The sequence below is a fragment of the Triturus cristatus genome, chromosome 2_2 (genome assembly GCF_964204655.1).
Source record: "Triturus cristatus chromosome 2_2, aTriCri1.1, whole genome shotgun sequence".
Taxonomy (NCBI): domain Eukaryota; kingdom Metazoa; phylum Chordata; class Amphibia; order Caudata; family Salamandridae; genus Triturus; species Triturus cristatus.
The window spans coordinates 651,770,298-651,788,165 of record NC_140582.1 but is presented as its reverse complement, the minus strand read 5'-3'; the positions used below and the strand labels follow the sequence as shown (position 1 = coordinate 651,788,165).

The 17,868-nt window shown below is 42.3% G+C and overlaps 1 protein-coding gene across 2 annotated transcripts in view; it reads right to left on the bottom strand.

Moving 5' to 3' along the window:
• GALNT7 (polypeptide N-acetylgalactosaminyltransferase 7) overlaps positions 1 to 17,868 on the bottom strand; it is a 577,925-nt gene that overhangs the window by 223,748 nt on the left and 336,309 nt on the right. For both annotated transcript variants that reach the window (XM_085641835.1, XM_085641834.1), the window contains exon 3: positions 15,501 to 15,667. In XM_085641835.1, the coding sequence (XP_085497961.1) occupies positions 15,501 to 15,667 (167 nt within the window). The remainder of the gene's footprint in view (positions 1 to 15,500; positions 15,668 to 17,868) is intronic.

Genomic DNA, 17,868 nt, shown 5'->3' with positions numbered 1-17,868 from the left:
AAAACGGTAGCAAAAATTTCCAGCATTAAGCGAAGAACCTTTGTCGGTGTTCAAAATCTGAATATAGAAATAAGTATCCTAGAGAGTTCTAGTGTAGTATGATTCTCCTAGATAAACAAGAAAATTTGATACATCAGGGCCATTCTGAATAGCTCCAGAGTATGGACTTGACTAAATCAGAACAGAACTAGGGTGTTTTTAAGAATATCAGTCCTTTAAGAGAAGGTCTGGATTCCAAGATCACTATTGGTTGTACAAGGGAAATTCATTAATGTATACTCGTGTAGAGGGGTACTGTGTCCGATTGGAGGTGACTGTCCTTAAATGGTGATGGCAATGTTCATTTGTAAAGGAGAGCCTTGCCCTCTCCTTAAATCAGATGTGCTTCCTAGTGGTTATTACTGAAGCCATAACTCTGCCGCAAGTGTCTGCTTGGCAAAGAAATACTGCCTGTCTTTGATCCTTGCAAAAATTTACTATCAGCAAATGGAAGGAGGTGTCTTGAAAATAAAATGATTAAATCATCCCACATTTGCATATTGTATCTTGCCAGAATCGAGGTCAAGTTAGCTAGGTCCAAGGAGAAGAAGGCATTTAATATGAATTAGATAAACTAGATATAAGGCAGCTCCTGTAAATCTAGGACACTGCCAAGCCAAACTCTGTGAGAGGAACCTTAAAGCACAGCCTTGTCAACTTGTTACCGAGTACATTATAGATCCATCCAGAGGAAAGGACGGGATGGACACAGATCTAGGATTAAGTCAGTCTATGTTATTAGGGGATATATGTAATGGAACGCTCTGTCAATCGCTGCCAAGTTTTTAATATTTTTGTTTTATTTGATTAATGTATCATTGTTTCTTGTTTACCTTATTGGAGATATGCAGCGTTTTTAGAACCTTCAGTTGTATTCTATGTCACTGTGGGGTATTTACCCCACGCACTGCAACTTGATTTGTCATCCGCTACGGACAATTTGTTTCTTGCATTTGATCATACTGTATATTGCTGCTACATGTGTCCTGAAATAAAAACATGTTTAAATAAAAAAAGACATAAGGCATCTCTCTATATGACCTTGGTCACCATCCACTGACTTGGACACCTCACACCACAGCTGTACATATCACACAGGATCGTGTGCATAACCGTACGGTTAATACAAACAGCGTTCATCCATGCTGGTTCAGAACTTATCTATATACATTCTGGATGAGATAGCCTTCTACTTCTAAATCATGTATTTTATGACTCCTATGTAAGTTAGAGAGTAATACTGGTGTCAGGACAGGTTTCTTCATGATTTTGCTTCCTTATCTTAAGAAGCAAAAACACAGGAAAGAGTGTCTTTCGGTTCATTCAAGAGATCATTTATTACCTGGTCCATTACCAAGCCTTTCCTAAATGTTACTTAATTACGCATGCTCAATGTGAGAAGGATCTTTTGAAGAAGCAGGACCTGAATGCAAAAGGACTTAGTCAGATATTGACTCTTCCTAATCACCTCTGGCTGGAATTGTTGTAAACCAGAAAAGGCAGACCTGTATAAAGGTCCCCTCTGGCATGAGCGGAGGGGCGCAGCACTACGCATACATCGGACTAGGTGGAGAGAGAAGGCTTGGGCAGATGATGTCGAACAAGTAATTGGGGTGGCGTTAGGTCAGAGAATGGGACAGCGGCTGTTTTTGACTCATTTTTAGTGTTATTATACAGGCTTCATTCTTGCTTATGAGGGTGAAACCATGTTAAAGAAGAGAGTCTGGATGCAAGAGTTAATGTCGAGGAGCAGCAACTGGACTCCAAGATAAACACGCTACTGGATGGAAGGGCGCGAAAAACGAGTGCCCTTTGCCAAGGAGCTTGTTGTAAATCTCATCTTAGAGAACAAATGACATGGGGCTTTGGGTAAAGTCCAGATTGGCTGAGAACAAAAATATATCTTATATACCTACCAAACTGGCAACGTTTTAGTTAGCAAGGGAAGTGCTTTTGCCAGCCTGGTAGTGCCAGGAAAATTCCTGTGCAGAATGTTTGGATGTAATCGTAGAGTCAGAGGTGCCTGGTACGACAATCTTTTTTTGGTGCCCCCCAATGACCTCCTTCCCCACAGATTCCCTCGCTACCACCTTTCAACAGTGCCACTAATCTCTCCACAGCCCCTCTCTCAAATGCATTTCTTTTGTTTTATAGCGCTACTCATACCAAGTACTCATATCAAGTCTCAGATGACAAAGCACTTTAGATCACATACGCTATACAGAAGCAATAAATCATACGTGTGTAAATCAGTCTATAGGAAATGTTACACAAAACAATCAGGATTACCTGTTCTGTGATCTGCATGTAGTTGCTCTTTGCAACAGGCATATTAACTCTTCACTATGATGTAGCTCAGATTTCATCCGGAGTCAGGCATTGCTTTATTTTTGTGCTTCAGACAGACTGCATTTAAAATGACGCAGATTTGGGTGCAAGTGAAAAACACATGGCACATGAGATAATGAAATGAGGCCTAGTCAAATGCTTTTTAAAAGGTGCACTATGGTGCATTCAAAATGAAAGACCTGAAATGAGGCCCGGTCAATGCTTTCAGTCTGAAATGCTTGTGCTGAATTAACATGTGTTTTTGCAGTGTAGAGAAAACTCCTCTTTAGCTTTGAAGATAAAATAGAATGTGTGTTCTCTCCAGTGCTTAATTTGTAAAATATTACGTGCAAGTGTTCATATATTTTGTAAGACCACACCCACATGCCCGGCTCCACCCACTTCCTCCACTGGCCCCGCCCACTTACTCTATTGGCTCCATCCACATCATCGACTAGCACTTCTGAAAGCCAGGTGTAATACCCCGTAATTCCATAATATATATTGGGTCATGTCTTACAGCCCACACACTGGCTTTGGTGCCCAAGCATAGCCCAAATGTCTACTAACAACTACCATGTATAATCCAAATGAAGCCACATGAGCTCTGATGCCACCTTAAATGTCCAACACAGCTCCATAATGCACATGGCTGTAAAATAATCTATCCTGCAACCCTAGGTAGTGTACTGTGGTAGGTGATGTTTCCCACAGAGCTGAAGTTGGGATAGTGGTGCGTGCTCCACTGCTTTAATAATAGGGTTTCTTTTAAGTGGTTGTGATAGGCACCCTCGAGGAAAAAGTTTTTCATTTCTGCGTGCATATCTCTTCCTTTGCAAGTACGTTCACATGCTGTTTGGGAATAGATTTAACTCTGTCAGGCTTTGTTCAGCAATATCGCGAGGAGTCACAGGTACCCAAGGACGATGTTGTTCTCAGGACTGCCCTGGGAGAGTTTGTTAATATTGCAGAACAACGTGAGAATGGAAAAGGCAATGGAGCCCCTGATGGTGTGATCAATGGGTGTTCCCAAAAGATTCTTGTGGTATTAACTAATGTTTTCACAGGCTGATGTTGGTCACTTTTCCTTGGACTTTGAGAGGTACAGACCTCTAAGCTTACCCCTTTGATTTGTTGCAGGAGTGTGGCTTAGGCTAACACTTCCTTCCCTATCCTTAGATTACTCTTGACCCAGCTTCTGCAATGTTGACACCTTCCCACAATTTCCTGCATTTTTTCTTTTTCTGGACTTTCCCAACTTTTGAGATGCTTTTAGACATAACCGTGCTCATTAGTTTTTGATTATAAACTAGTTGATTTTAGCCATTACTCATGATTAAGAGAGAAGCTTGAAGACTCTTCTCTGAGCAATAGATACTGCTGTTAACCCCTTCCACGCTCATGACGGAATGGTTCTGTCATGACCACAAGTGCAAGTGTGCTTATGATGGAACCATTCCGTCATGAGCGCACTTGCAACAAATCCCTCTGCTATAAATAGCAGAGGGACTTCCCATTTTTTTTGCTTTGGGAGGTGGGGAAGAGAGTCCCCAACCTCCCAAACCATGGTTTGTGTTTTCATTGTAATGACGATAGAGCACATGGCACGCTGTTGTCATTACAATGAAAACGAAACTGAAACTTAGTTTTAGTTTCACAGTTTTGGTGCTTGTGGTGCTATCTCAGCCCCGGGCACCGTTACACATAGGGAAGGTATCGTTGGAAAGGGAAGACTCTCCCCTTTCCAATGGTACCCTTTCCCTAGTGGATCCCTGCTTAGGGATTGCACCAGGAGTGCGATCCCCAAGCTGAGATCCACCTAGTAGCCACCAGGGAGGGAGGAGCGGCCCCTTGGGCAAAGGCCTTTACTCCCACCCATAAAATATTGCCACAGACACTCTCTGCACCCCCTGGGGGGCAGATGGGGCAGTAGCCTCCAATCTGCCCCCCGGGGGGGGGGGGGGGAGAAAGCATCCTGAACGCAAGGGATAATTTTTTTTATAGGCCGTAGGTGGGGGCTGCCCAGAATGGGCATCCCAATGCCCCCATCCTACCCCACCAAAGAAGGAAAAATACTTTTTGCCCCCCCCCCAGGAGGCAGATGGGGGCAATAGCCCCTGATCTGCCCCCAGGGGAGCAGAAAGCCCACTAGGCACTAGGGATTTTTTTTATATACATAGGGGTGGGGGCTGCCCAGAATGGGCATGCCAATGCCACCACCTAAAAAAAAATGCTACAGTCTTTCTGTTCCCCCTTGGGAGGCAGATGGGGCAATAGCCCCTTATCTTCCAGCCTGGGGGGCTGAAAGCCCACTAGGCACCAGGGATTTTTTTTTCAAAAGAGAACCTGGTGAGAGTCACACAAGGCACCCCATTCTGGATTCCCCTGGGTGTCTAGTGTCTAGTTTTCAAAAATGTATAGGTGTGCTAGGTTTGCCTAGGTGCCGGCAGAGGTAGGGTTCAAAATCTACAGCTAGGAACTTTGCAAAAAAGGGTCAGTTTTCACTGTGAAAATGTGGTGTGTTTTGGGCCGTTTCCTGTCGAGGGCACTAGGCCTACCCACACAAGCGAGTTACCATTTTTCTCGGTAGACTTTGGGGAATGCAGGGTGGGAGGAATTTTGTGGACCCAGGAAGATTCCAGAACTTTCCAACACAGAAATGTGAGGAAAATGTGTTTTCTTTTTACAAAGTTTGAGGTTTGCAAGGGATTTTGGGTAAGAGAACCTGGTGAGAGCCACCCAAGTCACCCCATCCTGGATTCCCCTGGGTGTCTAGTTTTCAAAAATGTATAGGTTTGCTAGGTTTCCCTAGATGCCGGCAGAGCTAGGGTTCAAAATCTACAGCTAGGTACTTTGCAAAAAACTGGTCCGTTTTCACTGTAAAAATGCGGTGTGTCCATGTTGCGTTTTGCGCCGTTTCCTGTCGCAGGCACTAGGCCTATCCACACAAGTCTGGTACCATTATTATCGGAAGACTTTGGGAAATGCGGGGTGGGTAGAATTTTGTGGATCCACACAGATTCCAGAACTTCCATCACAGAAATGTGAGGAAAAGGTGTTTTTGTTGACAAAGTTTGAGGTTTGCAAGGGATTCTGGGTAACAGACTCTGGTGAGAGCCAGACAACTCAACCCATCCTGGATTCCCTGGGTGTCTAGTTTTCAAAAATGTATAGGTTTGCTAGGTTTCTCTAGGTTCCGGCAGAGCTAGGGTTCAAAATCTACAGCTAGACACTTTGCAAAAAAAGGGTCAGTTTTCACTATAAAAATTTCCTCGGGTTCTTGGTGAACCTACAAGTCCTATATATTCCCACAACCAGAAGGGTCCAGCAGATGTAACGGTATATTGCTTTCAAAACTCTGTCATACAAGTTACAGGTGAAAACGTTGGCACAAATGGCTGTTTTTTCAACTCATTTTCAATTTTTTCTATTTTCAACTGTTAGTTTCTATATGAAAACATTTAAGGATCTACACAAATGACCCCTTGCTGAAGTTAGAATTTTGACAACGTTTCGGAAATGTATAGCTTTCCAGGATCCATTATTGCTTTCATACCCATTTGTACCATTAACTGGAAGGAGGTTGAAAGCACAAAAAATAGGCTATGTCCCAGTAAAATGCCAAAACTGTGTAAAACAATTTGGTTTTCTGACAAAAGTCTGTCAGTCCGTGAAAGCTGGGAAGATGGAGATTTCAGCAACGAAAACAGACGCTTTCATCTGCAGCACTTTTTCCCCATTTAAAAAAATAAAATAAAAATAAGCTGTATTGTGGCTAATTTCTGGGTCCCCTCCAGGGGAATCAACAAACCCTGGGTGCCTTTAAAATCCCCATGATGTTGGAAGAAAAGGACGCAAATTTGGCGTGGTTACCTTATGTGGTCAAAACGTTACAGGGGCATAAGCACGAACTACCCCAAATAGCCAAAAAAAGGCTTAGCACAGGGGGGGGCCTAGCAGTGAAGGAGTTAATTGTTTGTATTGTTGTTACAGAACTTCTCATATTGACGTGCCTGAACTTCTTCAGGAGGTTTGGCTGCTCAGGTGTTATTCTGTACCTTTATAGCATGGTATTGAGATTGATTTTCACTAGCCTGACTGCTAATTTTGTAAGAAAACCTTTTGACCTTATTTACTGATTTCTGGTTCTTATTGTCTAGCCAAATGGGCTACAGCGTTAATCAAATGTCTTTGATTAAATACTAACTCCCATCACCTCGTAGTTACACAAAAATACCCATTGGATAAGCAATGGTAAGAGGGTTGGCTTGGCGGTGGATCCAAGACTAAGACTTAAGTGGTGAGTCAGGTATGGCTGAGATTATGTTTCCATACAAGGACCGAGAGAGGGGGTTCCAGGCTTAATGTTCATTCTCTTCACCAGCAGTTAACACACTAAGCTCTGATCCACTGCCAGGAAGGTTAACAGTATCTTTCATCTAGGCGTTGCCTTGTGGGAAGAATTTCCGTCTTTCTTATCGTACAGTGGCTTTGCATGCAAGGCATAGAGGAACAAATCCTGGAACACCAATGGAATCCATAATGCTATTGTCCTCAGCCTGACATGCAGCACTTCAGGCAAGAGAAAATGACCCCTTGCGTCCCACACTGACAGACATGCAGCACTACCAACACATCAGAAACCCAGTCAGTGTATTGCCAGAAAGATTTGATGTAGAAGGGGAAGAGCTGAAACATACACACCTAGAAATCAGAAAAATATGTGATGTAGTCTAGTCAGACATTAAACATTTCAAAGAATTTGCATTATTCCCGTAATTTTAAGTAGGGGTGGGCATAACTCCGTGTAATTTGCTGTAACGTAATTAAGCGAATTTTACAGCAAAATTATCCAAGATTACGTGAAATTATGCAAGAAACGTAACACTGCATTTAGTGTGATTTCCTTAGCGCAAAATAGACCTGAAGATGCATTTAGCTCTATGAAAATAGGCCTATATGCAACAGAACACAAACAGTAGCAGCCACTCTCAATCTGTTCTTGTGCTCTTGCGGTAGCCCCCCCGATCCCCAAGCACGTGGACATAATCATGTATTTTTAGGTGATTTTACGTCACAAGAGTAACACAGAATTACCAAAATAACTACAATTACTCCATCATAATTAACATTTCACTGAGGCCTGGTTCGAGTCGTGCGAATCGCGACCCAAGATGGCCACCTGATATCGGAGCTCCGCATCGCGTCGGACATCGCGATCAAATTTGAGCGGTTCCAGTGCTCCTACGACCACCATGTCGACATATTCCTAAATCGGAATACCTCCGCTACAGGAATCTATCTTCATCATCCATTGTTTTGTGGATTTCACTCAGAAATTATGCAGGTGACTTTCTAACCGTTTTCTGGCCGCCATTTTTTTTTTCTTTTTCTCTTCAGCATTTCCACTCAACTTGCTCCTCATGGCGCGCTGAAGTATCCTTTTTTTGACATTTCTTTCACTTTTGTCACCTTTTTTTCCACTGGAGTTTCTGTTAGCAATGGACACTTGACTCTTACTAGGTCTGCTGTGCTTATGAGGTAACTTTTCTTGTCACTTCTACGACGCCTTTCTCACTTCCCTCTTCCTGGGTGTTTTGTGCTCTGTTTAATGGGTAGAAGCAAATATCTACTTCATTCCACTAAGAAAAAGGCGTCCAACGTTACGACAACTGGTTGTGTTACCTCCTCAGCTCCCACTTCTTCCTCAGTCTCTAAGATCTCGGACGGAGTTCGCTCCTCCTCCACAGCTTTATTGACCCTGGCAGCTAAATCTCAATCTCCCTTAGTCACTGCCAAGAGACTTAAACAGGATCCTCCTTCTCCTCCTAAAGCTGTCTCTCCAGTCTCTCTGGATACTGTTCTGGAGGAAATCCGAGCCCTCACACCTTTCATCGAGGAAACAAACTCTCGCCTTCAAACCATGGATAACAAATGGTCCTTAATGGAATCCCGCCTCACGGCAGTGGAACAGCAGCTTGATGTGGTACAAGACTCTTCTTCCAGAATTTCCTCTTTGGAGAAAGAGGTTCTCCAACTTAGAAGAGCGGCCGAAGACCTTGAAAATAGAAATCGTCGCAACAATCTTCGTATTTATGGTCTTCCTGAAGGCCTTGAAGGAGATGACCCTGTTACATATTTTACTGCCTTTTTACCACAGTTATTGGGTCTCCCCTCTTTGACCAAACTGAATATACAACGCGCTCATAGACTGAGTCCTCGTTTATCTTCTTCTGCTGCTCCTTCTAAACCCCGTGGAGTGATCATTGTGTTCTTACAATTCACGGATATTCTACAAGTCCTAAGTGCAGCCAAAACCAAAAACAGTTGACATGGCTAGGCACCAAGGTATTTATTTCTCAGGACGTAAGGAATTCCTGGACCTTCGATCCCTCGGTGCACGCTACGGCTTATTTCACCCATGCCTCTTTAAAGTCACCTTTCTCAACAAGACTTCTACTTTTGAAGATCTGGTCGACCTACGAAGATTCAACCAGTCACACTCCACCTCTTCCATGGAGATTGCTGCACCTCCGCTGATACCTTGACTTTACCATTTCTTCTGTGGTGTTACTCATTAAATAGCATTGTAGTGTTATACTCTTTATATTCAGGATTACCATTGCTCTTCTTGTTCTCATTTATATAATTAATTTTTCCTTTTACAGATTCGTCTAACTGTACTGTGTCCCCAATATTAATATTGTTCCTGTTCATGTCTAGTTGATGTCCGGATGTGATGTGTTGCCCATTGTTTGGTGTGCTATTTCCGTGGTCCGTGCCGCCTCTCACCATTCCCTTTGCTCCCCGTAAGCTATGTACCACTATCTTCATTTTTTGACATGCACTGTCTTCTCTCATCTGTACTCTCTCTTCCCTCTTTTTTCTCCCTCCTTATTGTATCCCTTTTCCTCCTCCCTCTGGTGATAATGCTTCCTTGCTCTTATATGCCTTCTGCTTCGTCTATTCTCTTCTCTTCCCTATTTTATGCATTCTTTTTTCTCCTCTTGGTATCTCGCTGGTTTCTCTATCTTCTTCCCTTTCTTTCCCTTTATTCCTTACTTCACCTTTTTACTATTGCATATTTTGTTCTTTATGTATTTTTGATGGTTTTACATTCAGAGTTATTTCCTAGAATGTGAAAGGTTTTATTAACTCAATTAAAAGACAGAGAATATTATCCCATTTTGCCTCTTATAACCCTGATTTGGTTATTTTGCAAGAGACTCACCTTTAAAATTAAAAAATGTTGGGTGGGTTCAGTTTTATTCCCTCCTACTTCCCATAAGAAAAACGGTGTTGTAATTTTATGCCACAAGAAATTGAATTGTAAAGTTATATCGCAAGAAACTGATACAGAAGGAAGATGGTGGTTAGCAAAGTTGTTAATTAATAACATTTCTTTGACTGTTTTCAATGTTTATGGCCCTATCCATCCTGATTGTTCCTTTTGGCCTCTGATCACACAGAAATGTATTCAGTTCAGAGATAATCTCTTTATACTAGGAGGTGATTGCAATCAAGTTGTTGACCCCTTTCTCGACCGTCAATCTCAGGTACACTTCATTCCTCACAAAACTCATAAACATTTTCTCGACACTATCTCCCAAACACACCTCGTTGATTCTTGGAGACTTTCTCACCCGATACTCCTGACTTTTCTTTCTTCTCTCCTCCTCACAACTCCCTCTCCCGTTTAGATTATATTTTTCTCTCTCAATCATTATCTCAAAATCTGTTATCCACCTCTATTGAACCTATTGTCATCTCTGATCATGCCCCAATGGTAACTGACCTTGATTTGCTCCCGCCACATCCCAGGTCCACCAGTTGGCGTTTTAATAATTCTCTTCTTCTTGACCCTCTTTTCTCTTCCTTTTTCATCTTTTGCTAATGAATTTTTTGACCTAAACAGTGACTCCACTTCCTCCCCTCATATATTATGGGACTCCTTTAAAGCTACCGCGAGAGGTTTCATTATAGATTTTGTCTAAAAAAAAAAAGAAACGCTTTTTTCAACAACATAAAGCTCCCCTGGCACATATTAGCCTCTTCAGTGCCCATGACGAGATAGTCTCGTCATGGAGCACGGTTGCGCTGTGCCCATGACGAGACTATCTCGTCATGAACCCCACCCACTAGTGCAACGCCCGGCACAGGAGGGGGAAAGGGCGTGGCACTGAAGGGGTTAAGGCCGTAGAGCATAAGTTCTATACCTCGTTGGCGGACTCGGTCTTACCAGATCTGGTACGTGCCAAATTAGCATTTAATAAAACTACGTCTTTCATACTTCTCCGTAGTAGTGCTCGCTACTACGGGGGTCGTAATAAAGTAGGAAAACTTTTAGCGAACTACCTCAAATCCCGTAAAGACCATACTTTGATTGATTCTATTTATTCTTCAGATGGATCTCTCATTCACAAAGATCAGGACATTCTCAATGAATTTAAACTTTTTTACAAAGACCTTTACACCCCAGAATCTCTTCCTTTCAGTTCCCTTATCCAATCTTATCTTAATAAACTTCCAACCCTGTCTAATTCTCACCTTAATTTTTCTGATCTTGAAACAGAACTATCGCTTAATGAATTATCCACTGCTTTAAATGCTTTAAAGAAAGGGAATACTCCCGGCCCGGATGGTTTTTCAGTTGAATTTTATTTGCATTTTTCTAACCTATTACTTCCTAAACTCTTAAATCTTTTCCATTCATTCTTTCTCGCCGGAAAGACAGAGGGTAATTTTGAGGAAGCGACAATTTGCCTTATACATAAAGAAGGCAGAGATACTATGTTTTGTAAAAACTATCGCCCGATTACCCTGTTCAATGTAGACTATAAGCTTTTTGCCAAAACACTTGCTTTACGTTTAGACCCTCTTATGCCTCATTTGGTTGGTAAGGAGCAATGTGGCTTTGTCAATGGTAGATTGACTTCAGATAATTCTCGTCTCTTTTTTAACATTTTAAACAAAATTCCTTCCCTTTCCACATCCTTAGCGGCCATTTCTGTCGATTCTGAAAATGCATTTGATAGGGTTGATTAGTCCTTTTTATTTGCATCTTTGAAGTTGCATGGTTTTGGTCCCAAATTGATTTCACTTATTTCCTTATTTTACTCTGCCCCCAGAGCCTCGGTACTAGTCAATGGTTGTGTTTCATCCTATTTCCCTCTTCAACGCGGAGTCCGTCAAGGCTGCCCTCTTTCTCACCTGCTCTTTATCTTAGCTCTTGAACCCTTCTTATCCTCAATCTGCAATAACGACTCTATATCTGGTTTTTCTTATGGTGACACACATTTAAAACTTTCCGCTTACCCGGATGACATCCTACTTTATATTTTTGCTCCCAAAATTTCTATTCCCCCTTTATTGCATAAATTCACTTCCTTTTCCCTTGTCTCTGGTTATAAAATCAATTCAGATAAAGCAGAAATTCTCCCTCTCACTAAAAGTTGTCTTCCACATTCCTTTGCTTCCATTTGTTTTGCATGGAATGGTTCTAAAATCAAATATTTAGGTATGTGGTTCTCCAACTCCATCGCCTCTTCTGTTAAATTAAATATGACTGCAGTCCTATCTCGGCTTGACAAACAACATTCCTCTTGGAATCCTCTCTTTCTTTCGTGGTGGGGTTGGTTAGACTCAATTAAGATGATGATTACCCCTATCTTGATTTATGCTCTTTCCATGCTTCCCGTCCATATTCCTGCCTGTTATTTTAAACAAATTGACTCTTGCCTCTCTAAATTTCTTTGGAAGAACAAAAAAGCCAGGATTTCCTTATCTTTTCTTCGCAAGACAAAATCTAACGGGGGTGTGAACTTTCCTGATTTTCACCTATATCATAAATCATTCTGCCTTCATCAGGCCTCAAAATGGCTCCTTTCCGAACCTTCCCCTTTCACTCCCCTTTGGCTTTCCAGTGAACAAACTTTATTATTACCCTTCTCGTTAAAGGAAGTTCTAGCCTTTTCTGCCAAAGCCCCTCATACCACTCTTCCTTTGTTTAAACACATCTGTTCCTTATTGAAGCCTTTGACCCAACCAAAATCTATTTCTAGATAATCCTTTTTAGATTCTCCAATTTGGCATAATTCCCTTATTACTATCAATAACAGAACTATCTTTTGGAAATCCTGGAGATTAAAGGGTATAATTTGGGTTAAAAACCTTTTTGATGGCTTGTCTCCATGCTCCTTTCCCCAATTTCAAGCTTCATTTCATTGCCCCCGCTCCTTCCTACAGAAATTCACTATTCTAATGTTGGTCATTTTTGATACTTTCTACTCTCTTCCTTCTTCTCCTTTTCCCTCTGTTCAAAATTCTCTTCTCAAGATCCTTCTCTCTCTACCAAAGCTTCTCTCATCTATAAACACTTCTCAGCGCCTAATCCAGAACGTACTAAAACTAAATTGGAACTTTCATGGGAATCTGACCTGGGATGTGAATGGACCATCACCTTCTGGGACAAACTTTGGTTCAGTTCTCTCAAAATCTCTCCATCTGCTTCTCTCACCCAATCTATGTTTTTCCTCTACCATAGACTTTATCTTACCCCTACCTCTATAGCTAGATTTTCTCAATCTACTGATACAGACTGTTGGACCTGTGGCTCTTCTAATGTTGATCTTCTACACCTTCTCTTTCTTTGCCCTTCGGTTTCTAACTTTTGGGGGAAAATCTGGTCCTATATTTCTTCCTGTTTAATATTTCCATTCCTTATTACATTCCTATTCTTTTCTCTGGGAGTCTGTCTGATTCCTTAGATCTTTCCTTCCACAAACATGGTCTCTTTGACCTTAAGCTTGCTTTAGCTTTTCAACACATCACTCTCAACTGGAAAACGCTTACAAAACTTTCTATTAAACACTGGTGGAATAGTCTTTGCCATTTTCACCGACTTGATATTGCTTTCGCCTCCTCCTGCAAGCCAATGGTTAACAGAGATCTCTTTTGGTTGCCTCTTACTACCTATCTAGATAAACTAGCGTTAACAGATAACTCTCGTTTAAATTCTGAAAATGTTAAACCTCCTTGAATATTAATCTTTTCCGTTCCTTGCTTTTTACCTTTCTTGGCTTATTGTATTTATTAATTAATTAAATTAGCATTATCATTCACATTCCTTTGTAAATATGTATTATCTCATTCTATCAGTTTGTAAGAGTTTGCCCTTCCCCCTCCTTTCTTTCCCCTCCCTTCCCCTTCCCTCCCTTTATTCCTTATAAAATGTAAACAGCGTTCTTTTTTGTTTCTGTACTAGCCATTTTTTCATTATGTTTCTATTTTTAATATGCTTTACTCTGTTTTGCTGGTCTTCTGCATTTCTTGTTATTATTCAAATAAAGCTTTTAAACTTTAAAAAAAAATCACAGAGGCCTAGTTTCAGGGGCATGACACATGCTCCTGCAGCCCTTGTGGCACAGGGGGTCCCTCATTCAGCCCCAGCCAATGAATACCTGTGAGATACAGAATACTGAGGGGACCGTCTTCACATTTTGCAGGGGTTCCCCATCATTTCGCATTACGCCACTACCTATTTCTAAGAAAATACACTGATATATGGAAGCTAAACAGACACATCTGTCTTCAAGGTGCAACTATAAAACACATCTTTAAAATTTGTAGATTTGTGAGAACTACTGCGAAGAGAAACCCCACCTGCAGATATAACTAAATTATTTTTTTGCAGAGTATAAAAATAATCAGCTCCTTGGGCAACATTCGGTGAGGACCCCAAACAATGCATATAGGATTGTCGCTACTTGAGCACAGCACTGAGCGAGGGACTATTCTGTGACGGGTTCTGAGGGTGTTGGGGCTGCTCTATACCAGCTGCACTGGCCACATTTATGTTTTTGCTTTACTGGGTTTAAACCAGGGCTGGGCTGGCTGTAGCGGACATCGAGCGTTTCCCCAGGAGCCTGGGGCCGGTTTTGTACCGGTGGGGCCGGTTTTGTTACGGGGAGCTGGTTTTGCTGGGGTGCTGCGATAGCGCCCCCCAGTAACAAAAGCAGCAGTGTTTTACACTTGCATCCGCCCTTCCTCCCACAGGAGGCTTGTCTGACAAAATTGCCAGGATTGCTTTGGGTTCCCAGTCCGGCCCTGGTTTAAACATGAAAGTGAAAAGCGTCAAATGCACAAACCGTGGTCTACTGTAGCAGGAAAAAACTTGAGAAACTATAGCATGCTTTTTAAGAAGCTGGACTTCATGACAAACTATTACTGCAACGAATACTCAGTTTTACTATTCACACCAGAGAGACGCTCATCGGCACATTAGGCACTGATGTCCGACTCATAATGGTTATCCTCAACTTACACATTAAGTGTCTTTGAATGGGCTGTGGTCTAGGCCTCAAGACCTACACACCAGCAGGGACAGCCGAGCAGTATGCCGCTGGCTAATAGAGGAAAATACCTAAGAAGTCCCAAAGTGGCCTGGGCGACTAGATTCTTCCAAACTCACAAATGACGACGTTAACGAGTGATTTTATGTAAGCACTTTGTTTGATCTTTAATAGCGCATAAGGCATGCAGAGTGTATATCTTATGCCCTAAAATGAGAACGAATCTAGAGAACAAATCCAATACAACGAATGCAGCAATCAAAAAGCATCAGAAAGAATTTACATTTAAAGACAACTAAAGTAGCGGGCTTAAAAATAAAAGGCCTCTAAGCAAGGGCAAGCGGAAATCAACTACACTGTAGGTACGGCAGCATAGAGAAATCTGTGTATGCAGAAGCTTCCACTAGTGTGTGCTACTCAAAATCTCAAAGCACATGCCAGCAATTCTATCAGCACAGAGGCTATTTCTATCGCGTGTAAAAACAGTGGCAGCTGTTCTTAGCATTCAGAGCCATTTGCAGGCAGACAGGGTTTTTCTTTCCATCTGCCGAGAAGGCAGCCACCTCAAAGAATTGGATGTCAGGGTTCTCCGATTTCGGTCCTGGTGAGCCGGATCCATGCCAGATTTTTAAGGTAACTACATTTATCTAAATGGGGATGTGCTAAAAACCTGGCATGGATCCAGCCCTCCAGGACCGAGTTTGGAGACCACTGGTCTTAAGTAACATGGGACATTCATTCACTCCTTAGCGCAAACGCCATGCAGTTCATCAGATGGATTACCTTTGTTACTGAAGTCATCAATCATAACAATCTCTGCCAGGTACCTCCTGGGCGTTCTCTTGATGACGCTGTGCACAGTCCTTATCAGAGTGGACCATCCTTCGTTGTGGAAGACTATGATGATGCTGGATGTCAGCAGGTTTTCGTCGTACTGCCAGTACTTGCACCTGAAAGAGTTACATATGTGTTATTGTCTTGCAGTTGTGGAAATCGTACCTCTGCACTTACTAGCCCATTAATAAAACACACACAGTAACGGAAGATTGATGCAAAAAAAGTCAATACTTAGATGATTGTGCGTCTCCGATTTCTAGTGCTCCATCCAGTTTTACTAGATCAAAATACCTCACATCATCAGCTCAATGAAATGCAGGGGTTATACTTTAGAGATTATATCTTCGGCAAACAAATAGACACGGCAGTCTACTTCCAGAGCTTTGATAATGTCAGGGCAGCTTACAGGGAATGTGGGAATATCTCCCAATTCCAGCACTTGAGAAGAGTTACATCAGGCTGATACACAAGTTTAGCTCACTAAATTAAAAGGGGGGAGACCAAAGAGGAAAAATCGCAGCATTATCAATGACTGGCTGCTTGGATCTCCTGAAAATTGTAACACCGACTCAGCTAGTCTATGTCTTGCACTTCCTAGTCTTTAAAATCCTAAAATAGCCTGACCCTTGGCAACAATTGGTCAAACTACAAGCTATAATGTTGAATATAATTAGGAGAACTGACGCTGTTGACAAAATGAGAGGTATACTTCTGTCCATCCCACTTAAAATTGACAACTTACTGGCAGAAGATGGAGAACACATCCAGCTAGGCAGTGATGAAGCTGGAACCGCGGCACATACTTGATTGAGCCAACACTCTATATTTATGTTCTGCACAGACCAGAGACTACAATGGGCTGCTGAGGATGATACTAAGACTTTGACACAAGGAACTCAAATGCTTTTGAGTTATGGCAACTTACCTGTGATGCACACAAATGTGTGCAACACAAAGAGATGATGGACAGAATGTTGAATATTGTCAAACATCTGGGTTTAATCCATCATTATTTGCACGCCATGCCCTTCCAGTTTGGACCCAGCCATATGCAAATCAGCCTTGACTCTGTTACCCATGGGAACAGTCCAGCCCGAACTGCCAGGCCAGGTCCTCCCTGGACCAGAAAAAAGGCATCCTGGGACCAGTTTCAGGGCATCACCCCGCATCAGCCCGGCTACCTTGAAACCGGTGGCGTAGCAAGCACGGGACCCATGTCTGGGCATACCCTTCCCACTTAGGGTGCAAATGTAACACAAAACAATGATGGACAAAATGTTGAACATTGTCAAACATTCACCCCCAGTCACAGATCTGGGTTTAATCCATCGTTATTTTGCTCGCCACTGTCTTGTGACCGTCCTCTCTCTGCTCCAGCTTGCCCAACAGCAATTCCAATATCTATTTTGATCAGGGAGGAAGTGCTTTGGGATACATGTTTTCAAAAATAGGTCAAAATCATTCGATTTCTTAGGCACAGCTAATGAACTTTTTGAAGGGCAGAACTGTTTTCTTCACAAGCCACACACATATTGCTACTATTAACAAGCATTGGCATAGCCAATAGGGCTCGCATTTGCGACCTTATAAGTGTTTAGCCATGCAACAGTTGATGTTATTGCACGAAGGATATTGTGCTGGATAACTAAACACTTATAAGGTTCCAAAGGCGAGACCTATTGGCTATGCCAATGCTTGTTTTAAGGAGCTGCACTAATAGCTAACACTTATAAGGTCCCAGAGGCGAGACCTATTGGCTATGCCAATGCTTGTTTAGAACTGCCGGTGCTGAGCTCCGGCAGAACCCAGCCCACTTGAAGCCCTGGGGTTAACCAATCCTACCAAGTCTCAGTCCGTCTCTGACGTACAAAGACTCCCTCTCACACCAGGCATTGTAAGCAAGACATTCTTTAATAGTTAGCTCAAAATTTACATTTCTATTTCAGCATGAATATTGTTGGTAATCTCTTCCCGTATCTTCAGAACCAGCACCCGTGTGAAGTCGTTGTCTTTAGCCTCTTCACGTGATCTCTGTCGCAATCATACACATCTGTGTCTCGAGTGTTTGTGGACAGCTTCATGCACTCTGGGCTGCTGGAGGATCTTGCTTATGCCACGTATAAATGGGGTCAAAGCGCTGCATCTGAAGGGAATAGGTATACAGAAGTGACGAGAGGAGGATGTCACTTTATATAATGTATTTGCTTGTATAGTGCTTATTCTGTTTAAGACATCTCTAAAGCGCTGCAACGTAACTGAAGAGGGAATGACAGGGCATCGGGGAGAGGGAATACTCTAGGAAATTGGAGTGAGG